Source organism: Peromyscus leucopus, chromosome 5, assembly GCF_004664715.2.
Source record: "Peromyscus leucopus breed LL Stock chromosome 5, UCI_PerLeu_2.1, whole genome shotgun sequence".
Taxonomy (NCBI): domain Eukaryota; kingdom Metazoa; phylum Chordata; class Mammalia; order Rodentia; family Cricetidae; genus Peromyscus; species Peromyscus leucopus.
In genome coordinates this window covers 81,608,237-81,635,124 of record NC_051067.1, presented here as the reverse complement: position 1 = coordinate 81,635,124, position 26,888 = coordinate 81,608,237, and the positions used below count along the sequence as shown (strand labels likewise).

The 26,888-nt window shown below is 43.3% G+C and overlaps 1 protein-coding gene across 2 annotated transcripts in view; it reads left to right on the top strand.

Moving 5' to 3' along the window:
- Positions 1-1,063: 1,063 nt before the first annotated feature.
- The window catches only part of Tox3 (TOX high mobility group box family member 3), a 100,342-nt gene continuing 74,517 nt past the window's right edge, over positions 1,064-26,888 (top strand). Inside the window, exon 1 of one of the 2 annotated variants that reach the window (XM_028871538.2) lies at positions 1,064-1,538. In XM_028871538.2, the coding sequence (XP_028727371.1) occupies positions 1,452-1,538 (87 nt within the window). In that variant the 5' untranslated portion in view covers positions 1,064-1,451. The remainder of the gene's footprint in view (positions 1,539-26,888) is intronic. The other variant, XM_028871537.2, reaches the window with a different exon arrangement.

Here is a 26,888-nt window from a genome sequence, read left to right as displayed (position 1 = left end):
TGTCAGTCGAAATATTTCAACATCGTTCCCTTCGAGTTCAAAGTAGTTCGCAGATAACTGAACCGGGAAAGGGAGAAGATCTCATAGCTCCACCACCGTTTTCTACCGCCAAGGCTGAAGGCCAAACTTTCAAATTAACTCAGAGCAATAAAGCCGAGGGTGGTGATGGTGGGGGGTGGGGGTGGGGGTGGGAGTGAGGGGAGGAAGAAAGAGAAAGAAATAAAGAGGGGTAGGTGGGTGGGTGCAGCGTGGGCAAGTTAATCACCCAGAACCTTTTAGGAAAAGAGGGACATTTTCTCTTGGAGAGCAGCGAGTGATCCGCCTAGATCCAGTTACTCAAATGCCTTTCAAAAACAAACAAGGGTAAAGAAAATACAAAGAGACCCGACACGAGGCTTAACCGGGGAAGCTTCAAGTCCGCCTACCTGTGAAAGGTCAGGCCCTAACATCCCTTTTGGAAAATATCACAGGTGTACATGGGGTTCCCGGTCCTGGCTACCAGGAGCTACTTGAGCAGGTTAGTTTCTGGGCTGAGTCTACACCGGGAACACCCGGGCATAAGGACAGGGTAGAGGGGCTGGGAGACAGGTCCCCACCAGCAGGGATTGGGACAGGAAGGTAGAGACGGAAGAGAGGGCCGGGTCGGGAGTGGAGGTTTGGGGATGCTAGGGCAGGGGAAAGCGAGGGTCGCACAGGAGGAGAGCGGGACGCGAGGAGGGACAGTGCTGGAAGCGGCGGGGCGGCCGAGGGAGGCCGGGGAGCGAGGAGAGCGGTGAGGCCGTGGGGACAAAGAGGACCGGAGAGGGAAGGGGTGGGACGGAGAGAGGCCGGGAGAGGAGCGCGCGGTGGCCGGGGCTGCACGGGGCGCGGGGCGGGGCGCGAGCCCGGAGGCGGTCGGCGGCCGAGCGCACCGGCGGGGCGGGCGGCGCGCCAGCTGCCCGGGGTGGGAGGGGCGGAGCGGCGGCGGCGCGGGGAGGGGACCGGCGGCGGCAGGAGGGGAGCGGCAGGGGAGGGGCCGGGCCCCTTGTCTCCGCGGCTCCTCGGCTCAGTCCGCCCGGGGAGGAGGAGCGGGGCCAGCCGCCGCCACCGCCGCCGTCCCAGCCTCGCCGCGCACCTGAGCTCGCCGGCCGCCCCGGGTCTCCGCGCTGCGCCCCGCGCCCCGGGCGCCCGGCCCGTGCGCAGCCAGCCTCGGTGTCCCGGTGGGGCGCGTCCCCCGGGCCGCCTCCCGCTCTCCCGCGGCTCGCGTGGCCGCGCCTTTGTGTACGGCGGCCGCAGCTCCCGGGCTCGTCGGCGGCCCCCGCGCGACGCCCCTCTAGCTCTACGGCCCGTGCGCTGTCCCCGGGCGCCCCCGGCCGGGCTTCCCCGACGGTGGATCGCGCGGCCGCAAGGAGGCGGGTAGCGGCCCCGGCGAGCTCCAGCCCCGGCCCCCGGCCCCCGGCCCCGGCCCCGGCATGGATGTGAGGTTCTACCCCGCGGCGGCCGGGGACCCCGCCGGCCTGGACTTCGCGCAGTGCCTGGGGTACTACGGCTACAGCAAGGTGACCGGGCCGGGGGCGGGGGCCACCTCTCCATCCTGGGCGCGTCCCGCGTCCCGCCTTGCCCGCTGCACTTTCTTTTCTATCTTTCCTCTCTACACGCTGGTTTCTCGGTGCGCCTTCGTCTCTGACCAACTCTCCTCGTCTTCTCTTTCTGTCCCCTTCCCACCCACCTTTTTGTCCCTCTGCTGGCGCTCCCTCTGCCCTCCTGGTCCCCTCCCCCGCTCCCCCAAAGCTGTGCGAAGAGCGCCCGGGACTGAGCTGAGACTCGCGCGTGATTCTTTGTAGATGTTATTAGTAAACACGATTGCAGCACCCCTACTATGTGTATGTGTATAGGGGCACGTAGGGATCCCGGATCTCGTGGTTCAGAGATCTCCTCCTTCTCCCCGCAGCTCATCTCAATTCACCCATTCGGTCAGGAGCTTGTCCCGGGCTCTCAGGAAGAGAGGAACAAACTTCAGAAGAGTGCCCGGGTCTGGGTCTGGGAAGCCTGAAGTTGTAGGACCCTAGCAGGTGCCCTTTACTTCCTTCTCTTTAGGGTGCTCTGGACTACCAAACGAAGGTGCTCACCTCTCCCGAGTTAGCTCAAGTGGCTTCTCGTATATTAATTTTTTGCGAGGGCGGGTTAAGTTTTTTTTGGGAAGGGACATCAGAGTTGCAGCTTCACACTACGCCCCGGGGTCACCCTATCTTTCGCACCTCTCCTTGCGTTAACTTCAGGAGCGAGCGACTCAGATGACCATAGGTAGACCTTGGACCTAGTCAAGGGGCTTCGAGGACCGGGCTTGTCCACGTTCCCTAAAAAGCTCCCACCACAGAGCTTTGAGACATAACCCCGAGGGCGAGATTCAGAGAAAGAGCCCTGCGCCTTTTGAATGTGTTTTTCTTTTCCCTTCCCCCTGCTCCTCCCTCCCCTCCGACTTTTCTTTCAGATCCTAGTTTGTTTATGATTGCTTGGATAACGGAGGAGGAAATAGGGAGGCAGCTGAAAGAAAGGTGCAATACAAAACTAATGAATAGATAGCAGGAAGAGGAGGGATTGTATCTAGACTCCGGACAGTTGGCTGAGCCCCTGGCTGATGAAAATCCTGTTCTTTATTGTTTATATTCCCTTCCCAGCTCCAGGGCTAAACTTTGCAAAAGACCATCAGAGTCTCACTGGCTTGCTTCCGTGGCCTGGTGGGTACCCCTGAGCCAGGCACTCAGGGTCCTTCCAGTGACTATAGGGTAAAGGGACTTTATTCAGTGTTTTTAGTCCAGTGATGGTGGTGCCCATTCATAGGCTTCCAAAATCTGAGAAGAACGCCTTAAGCATCGAAAGCAAGGCAAGAAAAGGCCGAAGGCTGTAGCCAGAGTAAAGGATCGGTTTCTGTCGTCTGATTTTGGATTTACTCAGGTTATTAAATGCTTTAAAAAGTCCCCCATGTATGCTCAGTCAGGGACTTAGGCAGCCTAATTAAGTATGTAGTGTTTCTGAGAATCCGCCTAATTGTTCCAGTGGGGTATTACTTATCTCCTCAGAGCTCAGCCTGTGTATGCAATCCTCCTGTAAACTGGGCATGCTCTTATTTTTGGAAGCCATTACCTTGTCTAATGTAACTACTTCTTTCTCTGATTTAAGATCAGCAACACTCGAATGACATCCAAATAGAAACCTATTGTATTAAGCCAGTCACTGCCATGCATGGCAAATCTCTGTTCACTGGGATCCCAAGGGTTTCAAGGGACTGAGGAAATTGTGGGTGTTTTGTGTGTATCTCCTTTTATTTTCTGAGAAGGGTTATTTTGAGTCAATTTAAACTGAGAAGCTTATTTCAGGGCGGGTATATAAAGCTTGAAATCAGACAGTATTTGTCTAGCTGCCGGGTCAACTTTAGCAGTGGGGAAGCAGGCTCATTTGGTGCTCCTTTCTGAATCCTGCACCGGCCCTGAAATAACTTGCTCTTAGTAATTCAGCAATCTGATGGTAGGAAGGATGGCGGGGACCCAACTTATAAAAGTTGGAATCAGCTTTGGGAGGGGTCAAATTGAACTTCTTCTAAAGGTGTGTTTGCCTTTACACCTTTACTTGTTTACAGGTAAAAATGTAAGTACCTTTAGGCTGAGCCACAGGTCAAATATAGTATTCCTGTAGTCTTAATTTCTGGAGTGGAGAAAAACAATTTTATTCCCCATAATTTATCTTTGTACAGAGAATGTAACAGAAGAGGAAGTATTAACTTTATGAGTACAGAACAGCAAGAGCTAATTAAAGGTTTACAGCATTTGCTTCACAGCTAACTTGCATCTGAAGTGGTGTTTGCCGTTCAGAGTAGATTTATTGAAGACGTGAAAGAGCATACAAAGACACGCGTTTATTCCATCCGAAAGTACCTGGAATTAGTAATCTTTCTTAAGGCTTGACTTTCGAAGACTTGTATTATCTTTCTGAATGAGAAATGATGGATTACAAAAAAGTATGTTTCTGCCTTTTCTTGTTTTAATGACCATCTGGGAAACTTCAGAAGAAACCGACTATCGGTGCCAGGGCTTCCCAAGTGAAATGCTAGCGCTTATCTTTACATTTATTTACAAACCGTGAATAATAGGGTTCCATTCATTTCTGCTTTTAACAAATGACCAGAGTCCTTTGTATAAATTATATGTGAGTGTATTATCTTTTCATCCTGTCAGTATATGGGTCCCTTTTAAATGTCAGCACTCATGAAAGTATACTGCCTATGGAAAATGGATGGAAGGGTTTGGAGGGTTCAAAAGTCATTGCAAATAGGAGAATAACTTCAAATAAAATATAGCCAGGATCATTAAAATCAGTTAATAATTCATGAATCAGCCACTAATGTATAAACTTAAAGCCATGTGTTTTCTAAGGATTAATTGCCATTTTAATTTCAATCCACTGTTTGAACATTTACTTATTTTTTTATGATATGACTAGCAAATTGAACTAAAATCTATATTTTAAGAAGGAAGAAAGTCATTATGTTATTCAAGTGAGTTGGTGACCCACTGACTAATCTGGAGTTTTCCCTTGGGTTCAGTTAATTTTATTTTACCAGCAAGACAATAATACATAAAATACCAATTAAAATGAAGTTGTTGTAAGCCTGCCATCCCTAAATAAGACCGTGTATCTAACGTGGGTATGAGGTAAAATAGTACAACAGGTTAAGGGTGAACTCCGACTGACCTTTCCTTGATTTGCTTAATACTTCTGGCTTCTTGTTTTCTTTTCAAAATATGGCTTCTTGCACTTATGCAGATGAAGGCCTTAGCCCTAAGTCTTACTCTGTCCATTTTATGTGTGTTTTTATTGATCACCCTTACTTAATTAAGACACACTCTCGATTCTCCTTTGATTCCATCTCATTGGGTCTCTACTCTGGCTCGCTTGAAGGGTAAGAGAGGCTGAAGGCGAATTTGTTCCTTGCCCCTCTTCTTGGGGACCACGTTTGCGGAACTGAAAACGTGTTGAGAAGGGATTTTGATGGATATTTCCTAGATCAGTATCTTACCCTGTCATGAGGTTAGTTACTTCATTTCTAGGATCTGGAGTATGAGGCTGTTGAATTTTGAAAACGCATTGAGATATCCTTATCCATATCCTTCCATGACAGGTCTTAAAATGAGATATTGAAGCCACATTATAGAAGAGAAATAGCTTTTTTAAAGAGTTCCTAGCAGGGGTCATACACTCGGATATCCATAGGGACAGACAGTGAACCTGCGTGAGGACAGGGTTTGTGGCCAAGCTGAAAACACCACCCATTTAAAGTCATAGACTCACTCAGTGTTAGCTAGACTATCACCATGACAACATTTGGGCCCTGTGCATCCATATTTTACAGTTCTCTTTTGAAGAGAATGATATTCTGGATTTTTATGTAAAATAACCATAGTTTTAAAACTATATCCACAGTTTTGAAAGCTGACAGGAAATTGAGTAATTAAAATAATGGTGCCAGACCATCACAATCTACTTTTGTGTTGCTTTGCAGCTTTGGTCTCAGTGTGGTGCTGGAGTGGACATGTGGACAAAGACCTGGGTGTTGTGGTAGTTGTAAAGTTGACTAGACTTTGGGCAGAATGCAAGTTAGTACATGCACAAATGGTCTGGGCAGCCCTCTACGTCATATCAGACATTAACATGAACCATGCCCCCAATTCCATGTTATATGATATGATAGTGCAGCTGGGTTGATGTTGATCAGTTGTAGTACGTATGCATTTTGTAGACATTTAATTATGTACTTTTAAAATTTTATTGCTAGCTTAATTCCGCCCCCTCGCCTCAGCTTTAACTGTTTTTACAGGCTATTGGAAAACTTACAGTCCAATTTGGCTTAGAGTGACTAAGGGGTAAAGTAGCCCAGTGGTCACAAAGTAGATGCCTACGTGCTCTCCATTTGGTCACCCCAAACAGTGGAGTGCTAAACTGAACCCTGTGCTCAGTAGGGACAAGCATAGAGTTAAGCAAAGAAAATTAATCTTAGGGATTTTAGATTAAGCCGATGCATGTATGTGGTCACAGTGTTCAAAGAGTGTCGCTATTTCTGTGCCATCCTCCTCCAGGGCACAAACTCAGCTGGAAGCCGAAGCCACTTGAGGAGTTACTTTATTTAATCACCACGGTGTTTAAAAGAAATAAAACACCCTCAATTAGTTGTCTGTTTCTCAATAATCTTTGCATATAAATGTAGCTTTCAGTTGTGTGTGTGTGTGTGTGTTAGAAATAGTCACAAATTTGGTAGCACTCAGTCTGTGACCAGGCATCTTCTGGAAGCACTTCTGAGGGGCACACAACACAGTTTGGTTGGCCCTCCATATTCCTCTCAGGTACTGCGAGGCTTGGTGTTTGAAGGCTTTCAATGTGAGGAGATCCCGTTAAACAAGAGAGACATGCTGCAGAAACCAAGTGAAGGAAGGTTACTTACCATCACTGGAGAAATCACAGAGCCAGTGTGTCTCTTGGTTAGTCATGTGGTGGAGGAGATTGTAGAAGGGGTGGTGTGACCATTCTGTGGGGCAGTTGTCCTCTATCTTCCCCAACACAAGAGTCATCGGGGGAACTTGTTAGGATGCAGGCCTTTGGACTTCCCTCCCAGAGACTGACCACAGGCTAGCTGATATGGGATATTACGGTGAAATACTCCCACCCACATAGGTCCTGGGATTTCAGAAAGAGTTCGGAGTGGGGAAACAAAGCTGGAGTCTTCCTCTTTATGCAAAAAGTGAAGGAAATGGATTCTATTTCTTTGAAAGCCAGGAGGTAGGAGATGGGATGTACTTGAGGGCTGGTAAGCTGCTTTAACACAGCCCTTCACTTAGTGAGGCTGTCCTTGAGGAAGTACTGTGTGAAGTATGCTCATTTGAAAGCCTTGCCAAACTCATGATTTAAAAAAGGTACTTTTTTGTGTGTGTGTGTGTGTATGTGTGTGTGTCCATGCTGTGCACATGGAAGTTCCGAGGACAACTTGTGGGAGTTGATCCTCTCCCTCAACCGTGTGAGTCCTAAGTAATGAACTTAGGTCATCAAGCTTGTGTGACAGGCACCTTTGCCCAATGAGCCAGTTCTTTATTATAATCAGTGTGGGGGAAACCAGGGTACTTAGAGCTTTGTGTCAGCTTGATGACACATCATTATACTTTTGATAGTTATTTGGTAGGAAACACCTTTAAGTAGTTATTATTAATTAGAGATGATGTAAAGTTTGCAATAATTTAAAACACTATCAGCCATTTATGAAGGAAAACATTTCATTTTCTTATGACTGTACTTTTACAGTGGATTTCTGTGAGATACAAATGGTGTTTTTAAGTGTCTTAGAGAATCTCTTTCAAATGGTTGCTAAAGAGATAGCATTTTTTTTTTGCTAAGTGTGCTTATAAATTATAATTATATATAATTATATTATGGTCACTTAGAAAAGGAACAAAAATTGTGTTTAAAAATAAGTTGTGGAGGCTTTTATTCAAGGTGTCTCTGAGCTTCTGGTATTTTTTTAATCTTCTCCTGGGGTGGTAGATCATTTCGTAGCCTGTCTTTCTTCGGTTTGAATCTTTAATCTCTTCCTCGGGGAGGCCATACATAGTCTCTTAAAGTGTATTCCATGATTATGCAAGACATACAAGCTACTGGAAAATGCTCCTTAATCTTAATTTAATTTTACTTTCCTTATTAAAGAATAATTTGAATGTTCTGATAATCCAGAAATTAAACCTATAGGCCAATACCAAGACACATTGGGGTTCCACATACTTAAGTAATGTGAGACTTATGCTTCTAGAGGTGCCAGATCTTCAACCCGGCCATTGTAGTCCAAATATGGTTATTTTAATGTGGCTTCATCTTTATGAACTCAGTTGTTTATAGAGAATAATTGTACTAAAGATGATGATGGGGGTGAGTTTTCAAACTGATTTAAAACTGGCGTAGGATAAATAACTGCATTAGAATGTGAGATTTCCCCTCCTGATTCCTGCAGCCAATTTGTAAATGGGCAAAGGATTTACTCTAGAGTGATGAAGCTCCTACAGTTTCTCTAAAACTGTTGTAGGAAGTAATAACAAGAATCCAAAACGCTGGCCTGACTTGCAGACCTTTACAATACATGCCTGCTTTGTTAGAAGTTGGTTTCCTTGTAGAAAGGGTTGGGAGTAAATCTGGAAATATTGACCCATTAAAAAAATCTGCCCAGCAGATCTCTCTGCTACTACTGCCCCTTCACGCCTGCTTTCTTAATGAAGAACTTGCAGTTTTTGCTTGGCTTATTAAAAAAACTTCTAGTGAGAGTGTTTAATAGAGACACGGTTAAAAGGATTATATTATTTAAAAATGCTTTGGGTTGCAAGTGAGAAAGTCACCCAGCTGAGTTAAGGCAGCTGGGATTGTCAGTTATGTTTCAGGTATAGCTAGATCCAGAGTCTCAAAGGACACCAGAGGATTTTCTTATCATTTCTGCTTTCATGTGTTTGGCTTTTCAAATCAGCTATTCTGATTGCAGGGAATGTGAAGATGTCCATCAGTGGCCCCTGGATCAAGTCTCATTGAATAGACTCTGGCCCCAGGCCCAGAGTCAGGTGGCATCTCAGGAGGGGATTCACGTATCATTTCCCTTGAGAGCATGTGGTAACCTACATGGTTGAAGAGTGGGGAGTCTTCTTGATTCCTGTGAGAAAAAGCAAAGTGCTGCTATCACAAGACTGGAATTGGATATAGGGTGGAAATAAATGTTTGTTGTGGATGCCAACTCAGGTGGCGCTTGGTGAAGTTGAAGATTTGCATTCCCCTGTTGATGATTATTTTTTCTGGAAATCAGAGTGAGCCTGTGCTTAATAATGCACTGTGTGTGTGTGTGTGTGTGTGTGTGTGTGTGTATGCACATATATATACATATATGTCTTGGCTATTTGTATATATATTAAATATATTGGATATATTATATATATTTGTGCATATGTCTATGCTATTTGTATTAGGTATAAACTTCTTGTTATGGACTGAGAATAGATGTGGCTTGCCTTCAAGAGGTCTCTAGTTCGGCTGGGGGCAGGTGTTCATGAAGTGTATGTGTGTGAATTTGTATTTGTAAGACAGAGGTTCTCTAGGCTGATGGTGTGAGTAAAAGTGCCCCGTGAGCACTTTAACGAAGAAGGTTCTACAGGCATGGTGCAGCCAGGTGGAAGGACTCATGGGGGCTCTCAGGCTCCCAGTGGACAAGTGAGTAAAATGTGATTTGAGGAAGATGAGGGAATGAGAGAATTCCAGGTAGAATTTGCTGCATGAACGTAAACACAGGCAAAGGTCCGTTTAGAGGCTTGCATAGGTTGGCCCCACAGTATAAATATGGAGATGAATTCTCATATTCCTGATGAGGGAGATGTGTTTCATTTAGACCAGGTTATGGAGGCACTAGAATGTCTGGTGAAAGTCCATGCTTTCATTTAGTAGGTACTAACTGAAGTATGTATGCATGCATGCATGTATTTATGTATGCATGTGTTTGAGAACATTCACATGTGTATATGCATAAATGTTTATAGACATGCATGTAGGCAGAGAATGAGTCTTGAAGGGAGCCCTACTGAGAAGATACATTCAAGGCAGCATCTGAGAATGTCTGAGGAAAGGTGGAGGAGAATGTGAGCCTGAAAGAGTGCTGGGCAACATCTGAGAATGTCTGAGGAAAGGTGGAGGAGAATGTGAGCCTGAAAGAGTGCTGTTGAGTGAAGGGCAGTGGGTCAGTGTGGAGGTCAAAGGTGAGCTTTGCTAACCGTTTGGAAGAAAAGGAAGACAGCAGGATGTAAGCAGCATATTTGCACATATAGTTGAGGAGAAAAGATGATAGGGAAGGAGGAAGAGATACCCAAAGACAATACAGAATGGATATTGATGTTTTTGAGTGCTGATTGACAAACCCAGGATCTATCTTTGCCTAATTCTGTTTTTCTTCTTCCTCTAACTCTCCATCTTGCTTTGTGTGTCCTGGACCACACCAGCCTTCATCTCATCTTGCTGTGTCTAGAACCATCTCTCCACAGACCTTCACCTCCTGGACCCCTTGATGTCCGAGTGTCATCTTTCAGTATGGCCTAACCATCTGCAATGCCCTAGTATCTAAATACACTATCCCCTTCCTTCCAGTTAGGACCTTAGTGATTCTATGTAATTTATTCCTAATGTATAACTTAATTGCTTGCAGTATTGTTTATTCTTTTTTTTTAAATTTTCATTGGAATTTGGACCCCTTAAGGTTGAGGAGGGGTGTCTGTGACCAGTACTTGGCATGCTAAGGAAAATGTGATAAGGCATGAAAAAGATATGAATAAAAATACTATTGAACAGAACTGGTTGTAGTTTAATCTTTGAATTTACATGTATTGGACCTACCACATGCTAGAAACATCTAGGCAATGGAACTGTAGATGAGAACACCCACTTGTCCCGTTTTGAAGGAGATGGCCTGCAATGGTCATGATTCACTTCAAAGCTTTTAAATTCAAGTCTCATTTATAATTTTCTACATTAGTATGTTATGTGTTCGTGGCAAGAACAGAGCGATGGACATGAAGATGGCTTTGATGGTGGATTTTGCTGAAGTAGCAACAATAGAAGAACAGGAATGGAAGGAACTGACCTTAAATGAAGTTGACTGAGAAATGACCAAGCAAAAGGTAGCCTCAGTGCATGCCCAGGGGAATGTAGTCAGGTTTCAGCTTACATGTTACAGAAAAACCAATGAACAGAGGTGAAATTTGTATATACTTCCCTTCACCTTAGTAGTCTAGAAATAAGTAGTTCATGGATGCTATAAGGGCTTCATAGATGCCTAGGAACCAGGGTGCTCTATCTCACATGAGTCTTGTCTAGTTTAGGGTTGAGTTACCAGTAAGTAGTCAGGCCAGCAGGAAGGAGGTGGCCAAAGGTAAAGGAAGGTTCCAGAAGCTGCTGTACAAATATTTTGCTTATATTTCACTGGCCAGACTGAGTCAGTTGTCCATCTGTGATGACTAGATTCCCAGGAAATGCAGTCTGTACTGCTGCTGGCCATGTGATCAAGCTGAACACCCCATTGCTGTGGAAGAAGTAAGTAGATGAGAAAACATGGAGATTAGCAGGTATGTGGGAATGAGTTCCAGCTGAGGTCCTAGACCCACTCTTTGGGTGTTTCCATGAGATTGCGTGCAGTGGTCCAGTTTTCTACCCGTTTTTGTTGCCATTTGCTTCTTGGAAAGCCCTTGGTGAGAGGTGCATTGTGTCAAGATGGATGGCTCTTCAGTCCTTTCTTCTGTTTGGGCATTTTATTTTGGGCCTGCTTAAAATACCCAGTAATTTATGTTTTTCTTTGCAGAAACTGCAAATCATCATGTCCTAATTTTAATTGATTACCTATATTTCAGGCCCACATTTCTCTTCTTTTCAAAATATATCTTCAAGTTTTATAGTGCTATTTCTCAAGTCCCAGGATAGGCGACAAAGCTTTGAGCCGTAATCCTTCTCCACTCAACGTTTTTGAAGCCTGAGTTTCTTTCTGGAACTCATTGTAGAGTGACCTCGAACTCACAGGATGCTGGCCTCCGATGCTGGAAAAGGGTGTGTGCCACCGCTGTCTGGAACATTTTGATCAAACCCAGTTTGCTGCTGACTCTTGTACCCACATATCTACCCAAATCCCCTGTCTGGAGAAACCCACAGACCTGAATGTCCCTTCACCTCACTGAACCCACTGGTCCTTTCCTTCCATCTTGACCCTGTGACCTTGACTGCCAGACTTGTTGGCTCTCCTGGTTTCTAGCCAGCCACCTCTGTGACTCCCTTCTGAATATCTTTTCTCTGAATAATTGCTCAAACAAGTAATCTTTACTAGGGTCCCACCCAGAGCCCCTTATCCCATGCCCTTCCTCCCCCACCCCTGACCGCTTCTCTTCTTGTACTTACTGGGACTAGCACAGTCTCCTTCGGTGAGCTCTCAATGCCGAGTCAAACTTCCTTATTCCTGTGAGAGCATGGAATGCCATCCTCAGGGAACGTACTATTCTAAGCCCCAGAGTTCTGCTTTATAACTTAGACCCTCCTGTGTCCACTCTTGGCCCTCTGTGTCCCCTTCTCCCTACGTTCCTAGATCCTGATGTAGGACATCTGGATGCATCCGGTGGCTGCTTCCCTGTCACTTGTCTCCTGTGTTTCCTGGTCTTCCCAGAGACTGGGACTCTTCTTCTCAAGCTTGGCATTGTTTTCATTCGCCTCGGTATTACAAAATGAAACAAACAAACAACAGCATCAAAATGTTGTAGGGATCTCTGTGCCTTTCTTTGGCCCCTTTCTGGTATTTGTATCGGTTACCTGGGGCTGTGTAACAAACCATTGCTAAGCATACCCTGACTTATGATTCTGTAGGTTGGCCATCTTGGCTCAGCTCAGCAGGGCAGGCGTTCTTTTCCTCTGAGCTTTCTTGTGTAGTCACTGTAGGATTGCCAGGATACTTCGTTTTTGGAGGGCAGCTGGCTATCGGCTGGGGACCATGTTTTTCTGGCATGCCATCCCCTGCCACAGTGTGAGGCTTGTTCTCATGGTGGCTTCCTGAGAGAGCATGGAATGCATAAGAGGGCCGGGCCCTGGCTGAGAACTATCACACACCACCACCTATCATATTCCATGGGCCAGAGTGAGTCACTGGGCTAGCCCAGATTCCAGAGGAGAGGAAATAGAGTCCATTTATGATTGACAAAGAAAGAAAAGTACCTTATGCAAGAACCTGTCTGCAAAAGGGTACTATGACCCTTCTGTAATCTACCTCCGTCTGTATCTCCAATTTAGCCTCAGATTTCTTTCTGCTTCTTTACACTGAATCCCTCCCTCCCTCCCTCCTCCCTCCCTCCTCCCTCCCTCCCTCCCTCCCTCCCTCCGTTTACCTCCAACTAAACCTGTGTTCTACTTGTCACCTAGCCTCTCAAGGATAGTCTAGGCTGTCATTGTTCTAGAAATACTTGAAGTGCCACATTTGTTCACAGCAATGCTTCCTCTAATTCGCAGCCTCTTGGATCTCCTTTCAGTGGTATTTCTTCAACACCGTTCCACATTGATTTCCGTTACACCTTGTTGCATATGGCAACTGGACATTGCTGTGATGTGTAACAGTTTTGTAGTACATTTATAACTACCACATTTTAAAGCATTTATTTATGTATTGCTTTTGTTAATCCAGTGTACATAGTAGCTACAGGGAGCATTGGTTAACACAGTAACCTGCTGTGTCTTCAACTTGTCATTGGAGAGGTTTCATGTTTAATATGAAACTTATCACAGTAAGCCAGTCTCAACTTCCTTAGCAAGTAGCTGGTGAATTTTCTCACCTGTCTGAGCCCTTCAAGTCACCACAAGCCGTGGGATTACCTGCTTTTATAATTTTCCACCTTGCTCATACATGCTAATTTTTTTTGAAAACATTAATTTGAAATAGCTATTGTCCTTCTGCCTACGAGCCCAACTGTTTACAGAAAGTAATTTTCTTGGTGGCAAAATATACTTGCTCCGTCTGTGTCGGTGATTTTCACATGTCTTCTCCATTCTTGGCTTTGACTTAAGTTTCTGATTGTGAGTGGGGCAACTCACGTACCAGAAGCTGCTGACTTCTATGACTTATCAATCACAGATTTGTAGAAAACACTGTGGTCATGACAGCCTTGCTTTGGACACCTGGCTTCTCTTCTTCAGGGACCGTGACAATGCTAGAGCTTCCAGGACATGTGAAGCGGCAGGTGACCGTCAGCCTTCCCTGTGCTACATGTGCTCAAGCCTGCATGTCTGTGAGGGTGGGGCTGAGGAAGTTCAAGGTTCCTCAAGTCAAGAGGAAGAAAATCTGTTGGGTTAATGAAAGAAAGTGATGGATGATAAAGATCTAGAAAAGGACAAAGAGTGACATCCAGTTGTTGAGAGGAAATTTGGAAGGCTTTGTCTGTTAAAATGAGTTTAGTTCAACAGTGTTAAATACATTTGATGACAAATGAGATTTCATTGGTGGACTACAGCCGCCAACCAGAATTTCCAATCCACTAGAATTCATTGTTCTGAGAACTTTTTTCTGATGATGAATTTTGCCATCATGTAATTATTGCCACAGAATTTTTATTCTTCAGTTTCTTATCAGAAATGATTATCTTGACATCTCTACTGCCCAGACCACATTTTTAAAAAGTCTGCTTTAAGAAATAGCAGTGGTGTGAAGAAGGTCCATTGTATCCACTTATCCAGATAACAGAATTCAACGAGGGGCCTCCGCCAGGCTCCAGAACTGACCCTGCCAATGGTGGGCCATGCACTGGGCTCCTTTACTATAGTGCGCTGGTTAGGGTTTGCTTTGCTTTAAGGGAACGCATGGGTAGCAGGTTCTTGAACATCCTTCATTGTTTGGCTTTGACTATGTCTCACTGTATCTCTGTGAGTCCCGAGGATGACTCAACAGACTCAGAGAACTTGAATCGGAGGATCTGAAGAAAAGTCACTTCCTTTTGTTTTGGGGTGTATCGGCCTTGTCATTTTCACTTCTGTCTACATTGGCTGCCAAACAGTTGGAGTCAAACAGAAGACCCACGTAGTAGCTGTTCAGGATGCTAGGAGACACTTTCCTATGGGCTGGCAGTCTAGGTTTTATTAGTTTCTTTTTTAAAAATTTAACTTATATTTTATGTATATAAGTGTTCTGCCTGAATGTCATATGTGTACCATGTGTGTACCTGGTGCCCACAGAGGTCAGAAGATGGATTCAGACCCCCTGGAACTGGAGCTAGGGATGGTTGTAAGCCACTGTGTGTGTGCTGGGAACCAAACTCAGATCCTCTGCAAGAACAAGAGCTCTTACCACTGAGCCATCTCTCCACCACATTTTATTAGAGTCCTACTTTACTTTTCTTTGCCTTGATTCTTAAAAGTACCACCCCTCTTTCAAAAATCAAACATGCAGGTAAATAGTTGAAGCACCTACAAGTTCAGCAGATACATGTTTGTTTAATGTCAAGGATACTTACATCTTTCTAAAATCAAGTTTCCCCATCAGAGAAGGAACTAAAGCCTCCCATTCTGATGCTGTAAAATAAGGAGCACAGTCTATTCATTCCTCTTTTGGTGTCTTTATTACTATAATATAATTCTCTGTGTGACATTTGTCAGAAGTTTGTTATTGGGTATTTCCTTCAGAATTCTAAGCCTCCACTGGCACAATCAAATGTACAATTTGGTGTCTCTTCACTGAGTTTTCAGTGTTTGAACCTTCACATCACCCAGGAGATATTAATCCCTGAGAGTAGACCTTACTGCATAATTGGTACCTATCTGAATTCAACCTAAAGATGGTGCTGAGATGGGCCTGGCATTGAGGTTCTATTATCAAGTGTGGACAGATCTACACATGCATCCCATGATCTAAGAATTGGCTCCTGAGGGTCCAGAGTTTCCTTTGGAGAAAGGGCTGCCTTGGGTTTCAGGTACATTGCCTGGTGCCAGGTGTTAATTGAAGAGAAAGAGTTGACCTGTTCTGGAGCCAGCCACCCTCTTAGATAGCTTTCAAGTGACTCATGGTAATGCAAATGTACTTGACCATTATTGGAAGGCAGGGGGTCACTGTTTTGTTTAATCAGCTTTCTGAAAATTGGAAAACTTAACTTCAGTAACATTGGAGAGCAGCCTGACTCCCTCCTTATCAGAGGAGACCTGAGTTCTCTAATGGGTTTCAGTGGCTTCAGATAGATAGCATGGGATGATGTCAAGGTGTGAGCCTGGCTGGAGAACTAGATAGGCTGCCAGCTGGATCCAGGATTCAGCCATTACTGGTGATTCTAGCATGTTCCCGAGCCTTTCAGAGATTTTACTTTGTTTTGTCCAAACAGTGGTGAGCAAAATAGATTCTATCCTGCCCCACAACACTTAACTTCCTAGGAACAACTGCTTCGTGGAGTACCCTGTGATCAGCCCCATCACATCTAGAGACAACCACTAGTACTTACAGCACAGGATCATTGGGATATTGATTGTAACTCTTATGAAGCATTCCATTGATGATAATACTACAATTATTACTCCAAGACATCCAAGATAATGTTAACTACTGTCATCAATATTTCATGTCGTGACTAACATCAGCTTAGTGTCTTCACATGTAGATAAGAGCTAGCACAGACTATTGGAGATAGATTGCCTCACAGTATCCAAAGATTTTGGGGAATTATTTGGAGAATTTTCATCTTGAGTACTGACAGATGAACCCTGTGGTCTTGTTTAATGTTTCACTTGGGCAAGGTTTCTCAACCTGAACAGTTTTGATATTTAGAGCAGACAGTTCTTTGAGGATATAGTAGGGTGTTTGATCGCATTCCTGGCCTCTACCCACTGGAGGCCAATCCTCTCTTCCTCCATTGTGACAGTCAAGAATGTCTCCAGACTCTGCCAAACGTCTGCTGGTTGGGAAACCCTGTTTTGTTTTTAAGATTTTTTTTTTTGGGGGGGGGGAACTTTCCAGTAGTGTCTTTTAGGAAACACTAGCTGGGATGTATTATTCTATTGTTACAAAGGGAATTTATCAAAATATGGGGCAGATATCTTTTTAGGGTCTAAAGGAGAAAAAAGAGGCTCCATCACTGTGTGTTCCCCAGAATAGCCAAGAAAGCCACTGCTCATTCTGATGAGATGGTCACCAGGGAAGGAGGCTACTGGATTGGCTAAAATAATCTACATTTGTCTTGACATTTGCCAAATGTTACCCTTTTTCTTCTTTCTCTCTGGGTTAATAAAAATATCTCTTGGGCTTACAAAGCTGTGCAAATAGAGTGGACCAAGAAAGAGAAAGTCTATGTTCACTAAAGGAAATGTAATTTGCCTATCCACAGGGAGTTGGCTCAGTTAGGGTCCACCTATATTTTGGGGGGCCTAAACTAAGTCACAAAGCTATTTTGGATGAATAATCTGTGCACAGATTATAGTTGACTAGTAAGTAGGAGTGACGAAGCATGGATTGTAATTTCCTGTCCATTTCTTTTAACATCAGCACACAAGTTGATTACTTGCATGCTTGGTTTCCAATATGTCTATTAATTATTGTTACTAACTTTCTTATTTTAAGAACCACACACACCTGGAAGATCAGGAATCTTGGTTTACTTGATTCATTCTTCTTTTATTCTTCAGAAATTCACAGAATGGTCACTGTGTTTGGCATGGAGAGCACTGAAATTGGGGAGGCAATGTATAGACCCTTTCATTTGTGAATTTCCAGGACCATTGACCACATGGACTTTGTTTTCCACCTGGTGCACTGTGCCCAGCATGCAGGAGAATCTTAGCATATAACTAGGTGTAAAGTTTTACACTAACATTTAGGATTCTTTACTTACTGGGTTTATTAGCTACTTGGACATTTTTGGCAACATTTGACATGGTGTCTTAAGCCCGAAGCAATGCGTCTAAAAGAACAAATTCCAAGAAGTAGTGGTCCAGAGTCTCCCAAGAAGTGAGTTGCCTAAGCATACCTGTTAGATCCTTCTCCAGCCCTTGTCTCTGTGACACTGTGACCCTCCCCTCTCTACTATGCCTGGAATTTGCAGAGGAAAGGGGAGTGTTGGAGACAACAATGTCCCCTCTCTGGCTCTGATCAGGGTTTTATTGTCAGGAAATCCCCTCTTTCAGGGACTTCTTTGTCAGCATCCTCTAACCAGCCCTCAGCCCCACACCCCGGCCCCCTGCCAGAGGACGATTTCAAGGCTTTATGGAAATGAAAAGTTGCTCTTCTTCACAAAAAAAGATTGGGGGAGATAAAGTGATTAACACTTATTTTGTTCAGGAATCCATCTGAGCTAGCATCCTTGAGCACTCATTTGCCTTGTTGGGAGGGTAATCTCTTTCAGAAACATTGGGCAGAATTGACCAATTCATTATGTATGTAAGTCTGCTTAAGAATGTTTAATTCAGTGTGCCCTCATCTCCTGGCTTCCTAATCTGCCTTGGCTATTCCATTCTCTTTGAGTTTCTGCAGCTCATTTTCCCCCTGATTATTGAAGCTTTCCCTAGACATTCCAGGCTTGGTGGAATCTTGATGAATAGATTTATGGGGAGGGGGGTACCCTCCTCTTTTACTTGGTTGTTGAGACCAGATTGTTCTGGGGTAATTAAACTTGGGAAACTACAGGCTTAGGTATAAAAATATGAGACCACTTAAGCCAGTGAGAATGTTGGAGAATGACTTACAAGCAGTGGGAAATTCCTATAAACAGTAACTGCTTTAGGACAACATGAATAGTCCCACAGAATCATGAGATATATAGATTAAAGCAAGAACATAAAAATATTGGAAACTACTGAAAGAACATGAACATTTACATATGATCTACAGGACATATGTGGACTTCCAAGTGCTACAGAGCAGCAGAGCCATGGGAAAGGCTTTCCCCTTAGTTATTACCTTCATATCACATGCTCCTACCATCTCTGATAGCAAAGATTTGCTGAGATCCACGCGTAAATCCTTGATAGTAGTCATTGCTAGAAATTAGTATTTCCCTTTGTGTGTGGTCAGTGAAGTTACTGACGTCTAAAGACAGCCAGTGTATTGCTCTTTCAGCAAGTGTTCAGGGGCCTAGAGTGGATTGTGATTATATCATTTTGTTTGTCCTCTTTGACCTCAATAGTTTTGGTAGGTATTCTGGACTCCAGATGAGTTCTCTATTTTCTTGACAGATTTCAGAGAAAAGGATAAAAGAGAAAGAAGAAAATGAGCACCCCCCGCCACACACACAAATTAAGCATGTCTTTACTTCAAGAGTGTATGTGGACAGCTGCCTCCAGAACAGTCACCAGGTTTTACACCCGTTCAAAAGACCCTTGGTTCATTTTATCTACCGACGCTGATAAAACGTAGTGTGGTCGGGCACCACAGTGTCAGGATTCCTGCATTTATCTTGCTTTGTTTTTTAAGATTTTGAAATAAGAATAAAACAAGTAGGACTTTTTCTTTCGTGATTATTAATCCAGCTCTGGAGACTTCCTGGGAGGTTTTTTACCATAGCATGAGAGTAAAATTGGGGTGAATATGCTAAAACAACATCATGTGAAGGTCAAAAGGCTGGCAGTGGGGTTCAGAGAGGAGAACTACAGAAGGTGGCTGAGGTCTTGAAAGGCTGTGCCGTGGTATAAAGATCGGCCCCACCCCCTTCTCTTCCTCCTCTCTTTCAGGTTCCTTTTTTGTTAGTTTGTTTGTTTGTTTCTTTGACAGTCATGCTGTGTAGCCCAGGCTGATCTGGAAAACCAACTTTCCTGCGTCAGCCTCTCAAGTACTTGAGATTATAGGCATATGGCCAGGGTAAGGCTTTACCTTCTATAACAAGAGAAAACACCCTATGACTCAAGTGTTTCGCTCAGATGTCTGTTCGGAAAGGTAGCTGGAATTGGAATCGGAGTGAGAGAGGGGCTGTTTGAGGAAGAAAAGGAGTGACTATGCTTTTATAAGAACTGTCCTGTTTTACTTTCTGTGGGGAAGGGATGGCATGCAAGTGTGTGTTTTCCTTAGTCCTGTTCAGGGAGTGCCAGGATCTGCTCAGTCCTCATTAAGAGACTCTGTCACCATGCACACGTACAGTGGTGATTGGAAGTCATTTGCATTTACTGCTTCACCCATGTAAATCATAGTAATTTTAGGAAGAAAGAATTGCAAACATCTAAAAAATTCATTTGAATGCATTCCTCAAATTCCATTTTAATATATCCATTTCTTTCAGGCAGTCGAATGTCTTATCAGAATTATTTTTTAAAACTGAAATAGACCATTTTTAGGCCCTATTGGATTCTGCGAGTTATTAAATTTCATATCTTGCAGGGCTTATTTTTTTCTGATGCCCATAGTTCAAGATAATGTTTTTTTAATACTACATGCAGAATTCCAGAGATTCATAATCGCTTATGACATCTTAATGTCCACAGTGACATTCCACTGGTCATATCCAACTGTGATAAACAGCTCTCTACTCTATAAAAGACGACAGTCACTAAGTAAATGCAGGAAAATGCAAACAGTCCCTCAGTCTTATGAATAATGTCACAGATCCTGAATGTTAATTTTAAAGAAAACACATGCTTAAATTTAAAGTTTATGCCTTCAGCGCATAGTCCTTTTATTCTTCCAGGGGAAAAAAAATTCAAACAGCTATACTTTAAATGAATTTAATGAACTGCAAAGACTGACATTTTCACTATAAAAGTCACACTTCATTTAATGAGTAGTTAAATATTGATGCTATATTAAAATACAGGCAGAATAAAAATGGCACAATGGATTTCAAAATAGGAATGCAGAGTTCTTTTATGTTGAAAATTTCATGAACTAAAAAAGAAAGTATCATTCATTACAATGTCTTCATAAATACAAATATTCTAGTGAAATAGAATATTAGCCTGCAGTCCATAAATTCCTTTAGATAAACTGAGGTAAGTCAGTCTTTTCACTGTTTGATTTAGTGTCTGTCTCAGCTGGCCAAGGCCTCTAGTGACATGGTTGAAATTATGGAGGGAGGAGATTCTAGTTGCCTTGTGTTCACGGACTTGAAAACAACTAAGGGTAGGTATCTAGTCTCTAGAACACAAGAGTCTGGCACACTCCCTCCTGCTCGGGCTCTTCTGTGGCTCCCTCAAAGCCCAAGGCGTGTCCTTAATTTGATGTCTGCCTTTTCTGGCTTTGGACACATACTCACTTTGTTGCCATCACTTGGAAATGTTCCACTCACCTCCAGGCTTTGGCTTATTACCCTCTCTCTCTAACCCTGTTTTTCAAGATGTTCTTCGGATCTTTTCTTCAGTGTCCTTTTCTCAGGGACCAGCCGGTCAAAGATAGAATCCTTTCCCATTGCTTGGTACATTTCAACCATCTCCCTGCTTCACTCTGCTCTGTGGTAATGTAGTGTTTTATTTATTTGTTTGTTGGACTCCTCAAGGCTTCAGGTAACATCTATAATAGAGTCTTGCCTCCTTTGGTCCTTAGTTAATCCCCAGAGCCAAGGGCTGTCTTCTCTCACGGAGGCATTCCAGATGTACCTGCAGTGCATACATGAACGACAGTGCTTTGAAGCACACTTGGGATTTGTAAGACAGTATATTCTCTGTGGTAGTTGGAAACAGAGGCCAGACTTTGTTCTTGGGGAGATATGGACAAATGTCTACTCACTCCAGATAGGCAAGCAATTACAGACCAAGAGACAGCACCAAAGTCAGACTTTGTGAAGCAGTGAGTTTTAATAGGTTACTTACAGGAATTTGGGTGAGGGGGTACTTACAGGAGAATAGTGACTCAAAGACAGTTGCATCACCAGAAGCCTACCTCAGCATGTGTGAGAGCTCATGAATGTTGGAAACCTTAATTGTACTGTACAACTTGCAGGCAGCTCAACAGGCTGGAGATGATCCTTTCCAGGTGGCTCAGCCTACCTCAGCCTCTTCCAGGTAGCTCAGATCTTTGCTTCTTGAAGATGGTATTGCCTGGTCTGAACCTCTTCTAGGCAGCTCAGCTTGCCCGAGAGTGTCTTTCAGCAGTTCTTACTGCTTATGTATACTTGGAGAGGGAGAGCCTAGTGAATCTGGTCAGTTTCAAGGACTTCCTGAAGCCTTTGAGTTGCTCACTTCCTGAGGTATTGAGCTTCTCTACAATGGGAACCAGACATTTTTATTTCTATTATATTTTTCATATTTAATTTCTGTTTCTATTTTTTGAGACAGGATCTCCTGTGCCCAGTCTGGCTTTGAACTCAATGTGTAGTGGATTCTGGCTCTAACTCCTGATCCTCTTTCCTCCATATCACTATATGCTTGGATTACAGGTATATACTACCTTGCCCAGATAATTTTTAAAAAATCGTTGGCTCTAACTGGAAACTGTAAGGATTGCATATGACTTGTGGCCCATTTGCCTACACGGGCTGAAGTAGACACAAGATTCTAACTCATTAGGAGATAAAGCCTAAATGATAAGCACTAAATAAGGAAGGTAAAGGCTTTAGTTATGCTACGTGAAATGCTATTAATATTTGTAAGATGTCTCTAGGAATTCCTGTAAGTACTTTGTGTGTATTAGTAAGTTTAATCCTCAACAACTATGAATGTCCCAGTTAAAAAATGACAAAATAGAGGCATGACTGTGTTTTATCTGAGGACCCCCAAATCATGGAGTAGGTCGGGGCTTTAAAGCCAGCAGGCTGGTTCCACAGGGTGTGCCTGTGATATGCCTCTTACCCAGGCTTTTCTTTAGAACCTTCCGGAGGCTCAGAGCGGTTGCTAAGCCTAGTTGACTCTGGGGCACATAGAGTTTCTGATTCTGTAGATCTGGGTGGAGGTCAAGAGTTGACATTTCTGATAAGTTCCCAGGTGCTGCTGGTGCTGCCATCCTGTATCACAGTTCGAGTCTTAGTGTCCTGAACCATCCCAAGACATCTGAAGGGACCAGGGTTCCTCCAGGAACCTGTTGTATCCACTGGAACTTACGTAGGCAGCTGACCTCTACATTCACACACTCCAGCGATAATGGTGATGTCAGCACGCAAAGCCGTAGACGAGACAAGAGTTCGTGGGCCTTGCCTTAGCTGGTTTCCTGTTCTTACTATAGAACATCCAAGACTAATGTAGAAACATGCTTTGTCTTGAGCTAGACTGAGCAAAGATGGAGCAGTTGCTCCCAGGGAAGGCTGTGTGCTGCTGCAGCTCCTATCAGAGAATGGAAGGGAAGTGAGTATGTGAAAAAAAAAAAAAATGAGCACTTGTGACAAGGAGGCCTTGCTGAGAATGAACGCTGTCTTGCAGGAACTAATGACATCTGTAGGAAGGAATCCAATCTGTAGAGAACTAACCTAGTCTCACAAGAAAGATAGTAACCCACTCAAGGGCTTAGACCCCCTATGACCTGATCACCTTTCAATGGCCTTTCCTACCAACACGTTACTCTGACAGCATACTTTAACTTATGTTAAAGGACTAACTACATCCAAACCGTAAATAGACTACAGATACAATGAAGCATGTCCTGGAGCCTCGTGGTCTTACACCATTGATACTTCTTCCTCCAGCTGAACACGAATGGTGTCTGTGTGCTTCCAAATATCTAGCAGAGAAGCTGGGGCTCTGATATGCAGTGTAGAACTGGAAGACGCCAGGCAGTACTAGGTTTCTACTGTCAGGAGGGCCTGGCTTGGATTTTTAATGCAGTGTGTTTTTCAATCACACTGAGCCACACAGAAAACTTTTCATTTCCCTTTTCAGCCTCTTATTGCACCAGTGAGAAGATCTGTTTGGTGCTAACATGTCTTTAACACCTACCAACTCGCTAATCTCCCTTTTTAACAGAGTGCTTTTGCTACAGGGTGAGGGGGTGGGGAGCACAGGCAGGTCTCAGCTACAGTCACCGCTGCAGCCGGTAGTTTGCTAGAATGAAATAAACGACTTTGCCTTGGCCATGTTGGTTTTCCACTTCATATTATGAACTTTCCTTCTCTGAATAAAAATACACATTTATTTTTATTCACGTGGCTGAGTTAAAGAGAAGTAAAGGTCCTCACAAAAATTATCTATAATCTTAACATTATAAATACTTTGAAGCAAAAAGTTCATAACATCACGTTTGCGGCAAAAAAAATAAATTTAAAAACAAACCCGATCATTTGTCTATTAGTATTGTGTATGTATATAATGCATGTGTGGGTGGAGTGCACATGCCATGCTGTGCATGTAGAGGTCAGAAGACAACTTTGTGGAGACTGTTTTCTCCATCTGCCTCTGTGTGCACCCACGGAATCGAACTCAAGTCATCGGGCTTGTGTGGCAGATTTTTTTACCCACTGAGCCATCTCCGCCAGCCTGTGAGACTATTTTTGTTTTTGCGTGTGAGCGTTTAGACATTTTGCTGCAAAAGCATCAACTAGCGAGATTATATAAGGTTGTCTCGTACTGCATTATCACTTCTTTGAATCTTAAAGTCTCTCGAGGGCCAAACATATCTGGCCCCAAGTTTTTGTAGAAAGAGTAGTGTGGACGTGCTTTCAGTGGCCAGATCCATGCAGGTGGCCTATCAATCACTGAAACTGACAGGCACTGGTGTTGAAGGAAGAGCCACATATAACAGGAACAGAGCAAACATGACTCGGAACAGTGCTTCTCCACTCTTGCTCACTGTAAACAGCCTGTAGTGGTTACAGCGCTGTGTGAGAGGCATCATTCTTTGTCCTGCACAAGATAAGGAGCAACCCTGCGGCCAAGCATCTCTTTAAAATAGTTTCTCAGAACAATGACAGCACAATAAAGCCCACAATTTCATTGTAAAATCAAAGCGATTCAATCAAGAGCTAGTTGGCTAAAAGTATGTTTAGAAATTGTATCAGGAACTTTCACTTGTACTAATTACTCTCCTGGCTCTGCAGTCAGTGTTCATGTTTTGTTTACCAGGGTTTTGCTTATCAGTCCTTCATAGAATTGGGCAGCCTGGACATAATGTGTCTTCATCTGTGTTGCAGATACAGATGCCTTTCATTATTGGTACATTGCTTCTGTCCACCACTGTACCACTTCTTCCCTGTAAGAACCATTGTCTGTTTACTCTTAAGCCTATCTTCTCGGCGTGAGAGACCCCACCATCTCATCTCCCTCATCTTTTGTGCAGCTATAATTTACTTTCCCTCGTCCGCATCCAGCAGATGGAGGGAAGACAGGAAAGACTCAGACATACATAGAAGATCCAGTGAGTTGTGGTTGGGGCCTGCCTAGCTCAGGGAGCTGAGCACACTGGTGAGAGTCCTCATTAGCAGATAGCCACCTATCTGATAGTAGGGCCTAATCCTTTGGTAAGCTGGTTAATGCATCCCGGTGGGCCACCTGACAGTGTCTTTTATCGGTTTGTTTGATGAATGGACTAGCCATTATGCCTCTAGTTTAAAGAAGATGAAAGTAGTTGGGAAAAACTAGTTGTAGATTTGAATGTGACATCACAGACTAATGTAGGTCTGACAGGCTTTAAATAACTTGTGGTCTCCAAATATTTGCAGATAAGAGAGGACAGTTTAGTCCCATCTGTCTGCCCAGTATAGCTAAAGCTTGAAGAGGTTGTTTTTATATGCTTTGGCTGAGACAAGCCTCTTTGATCTTCTTGGTGTAATAGCTGCCCCATAATTCATCCTCTCTATGAGGAAGGATTTCCTGGTGACTGACATCATGCCCTTCTGTACCTTCCCTCAGCTTCTAAATCCAGGCTAATTAGTCACTGTCCTTTGTGTTCACACTCAAGTGTAAATTTTGGGAGAGAAAAATAGAAAGAATTTGCCTAACCATAGGCCGTGAATTTAGATCATTGATGTTATATTCAAATCAGAAATGTCTTCTTGCCAGAGAAGAGAGTGTTTGGAGGAAGCAGTTCATTGTTGTGGGAGAAATAAATCAAGAAAAGTATTTATTTAGTCTTAATATTTGTCTTGTTCAAGTGGACATTAACCCCCCCACTGCAGACTAGCTCTGAGGTGATCTTCCTCCTCCACCTTCCATGTGGTACTGCATTTTGCCAAAGTTAATGTAGACATTTAAGATATGTTGCCGACAATTCTAGTAAATATTGGAATTCTGTATAAGAATAATACTGATATTGTGGCTTTGTTAGGACAGATGCCATTAGCAGCAATATAGAGAAAATGTTTTATTAAATACTAATTTCATATGTTATTTAACAAGTAGCTGGCTTTGAACACATTAATCTCTCTTTTTAATTCAAGGTTGATGGTCTGGGTCTTACATATTGTAACCCTGAATAGGCCATTCAATAACTATGCAAAATATCTATTTCTCCCATGGGTATTTGCGCTTTGATATATTCTGATCCTTATTAAATTTAAACAGGATCAAATTTATACAGCTCTGGCAGAGATTTATTAAAATACACTGAATGGACAGCTTGTGGGAGCGCAGCGTACTGTAATAACATATGCCTTTTACCAGAGAGCAGTAATTATTGAGAATCAAATAAATCTGTAGGAGGTTAAGTATATATGGAAAAGATATCAATTGCAGTTCTTCAAAACTAGCCTGGAATGTTTGAAGATGTGTTACTGTGCAAAATAATGAATGTCATCTTTTTAGACTCCAAATATTTAGCAGTGTTTGAAAATGCAGGTTTTAGGGAATGTTTGAAATTCCAAAAAAGGGGGTGGTTCAACATTATCAGAAGTGTTACATGTGTTTAGCACACTCCATCTGCGCAGGCACCTGCTTTTTTCTACTTTGCCCTACTTTTTATTAAACCAAATTGAAAGCACGTGTATTATTCTGTGTGCAAGGTTTTTTTTTTTTTTTTTTTTTTTTTTTTTCTTAAAAGCAGAAATCCATGTGTATTTTGGTTAGGGGTTTGGGAGAAAGGTTCTCGATGGCCTAAATAAGAATGTTTTTGATACTCCTAAACACATTTCTATTTTTAAACTATCATTTTGTTCTTACTCTTGTGTTTTGCTTCATCCTTTCACAGTGGCCTTGGTGTGTTGAGTGTGATCAGGTCACAGTGGTTTCAATTTATTATATGACTTATAGGATGGTGCATCCGAGGACAGTTAGGATTTAATACTGAGCTTAAAGGTAAGAGACATCTAATTCCCTACACATGTAGTACACATAAACTCATGGAGCCTCACGTATATACACAAATAAAAAGAATAAAAATATGAAAAAGAGGCACACGGTCTGTTTTTTTGAAGTGTATAACATTGATAGTTTCTTCTTCATAATTTAAAAATTCTGTTAACAGTAGCCAATATGAGTCCTTTTCCTTGCTCTCTTTAAAGGTTGGGGTAAGCTGGCCACCA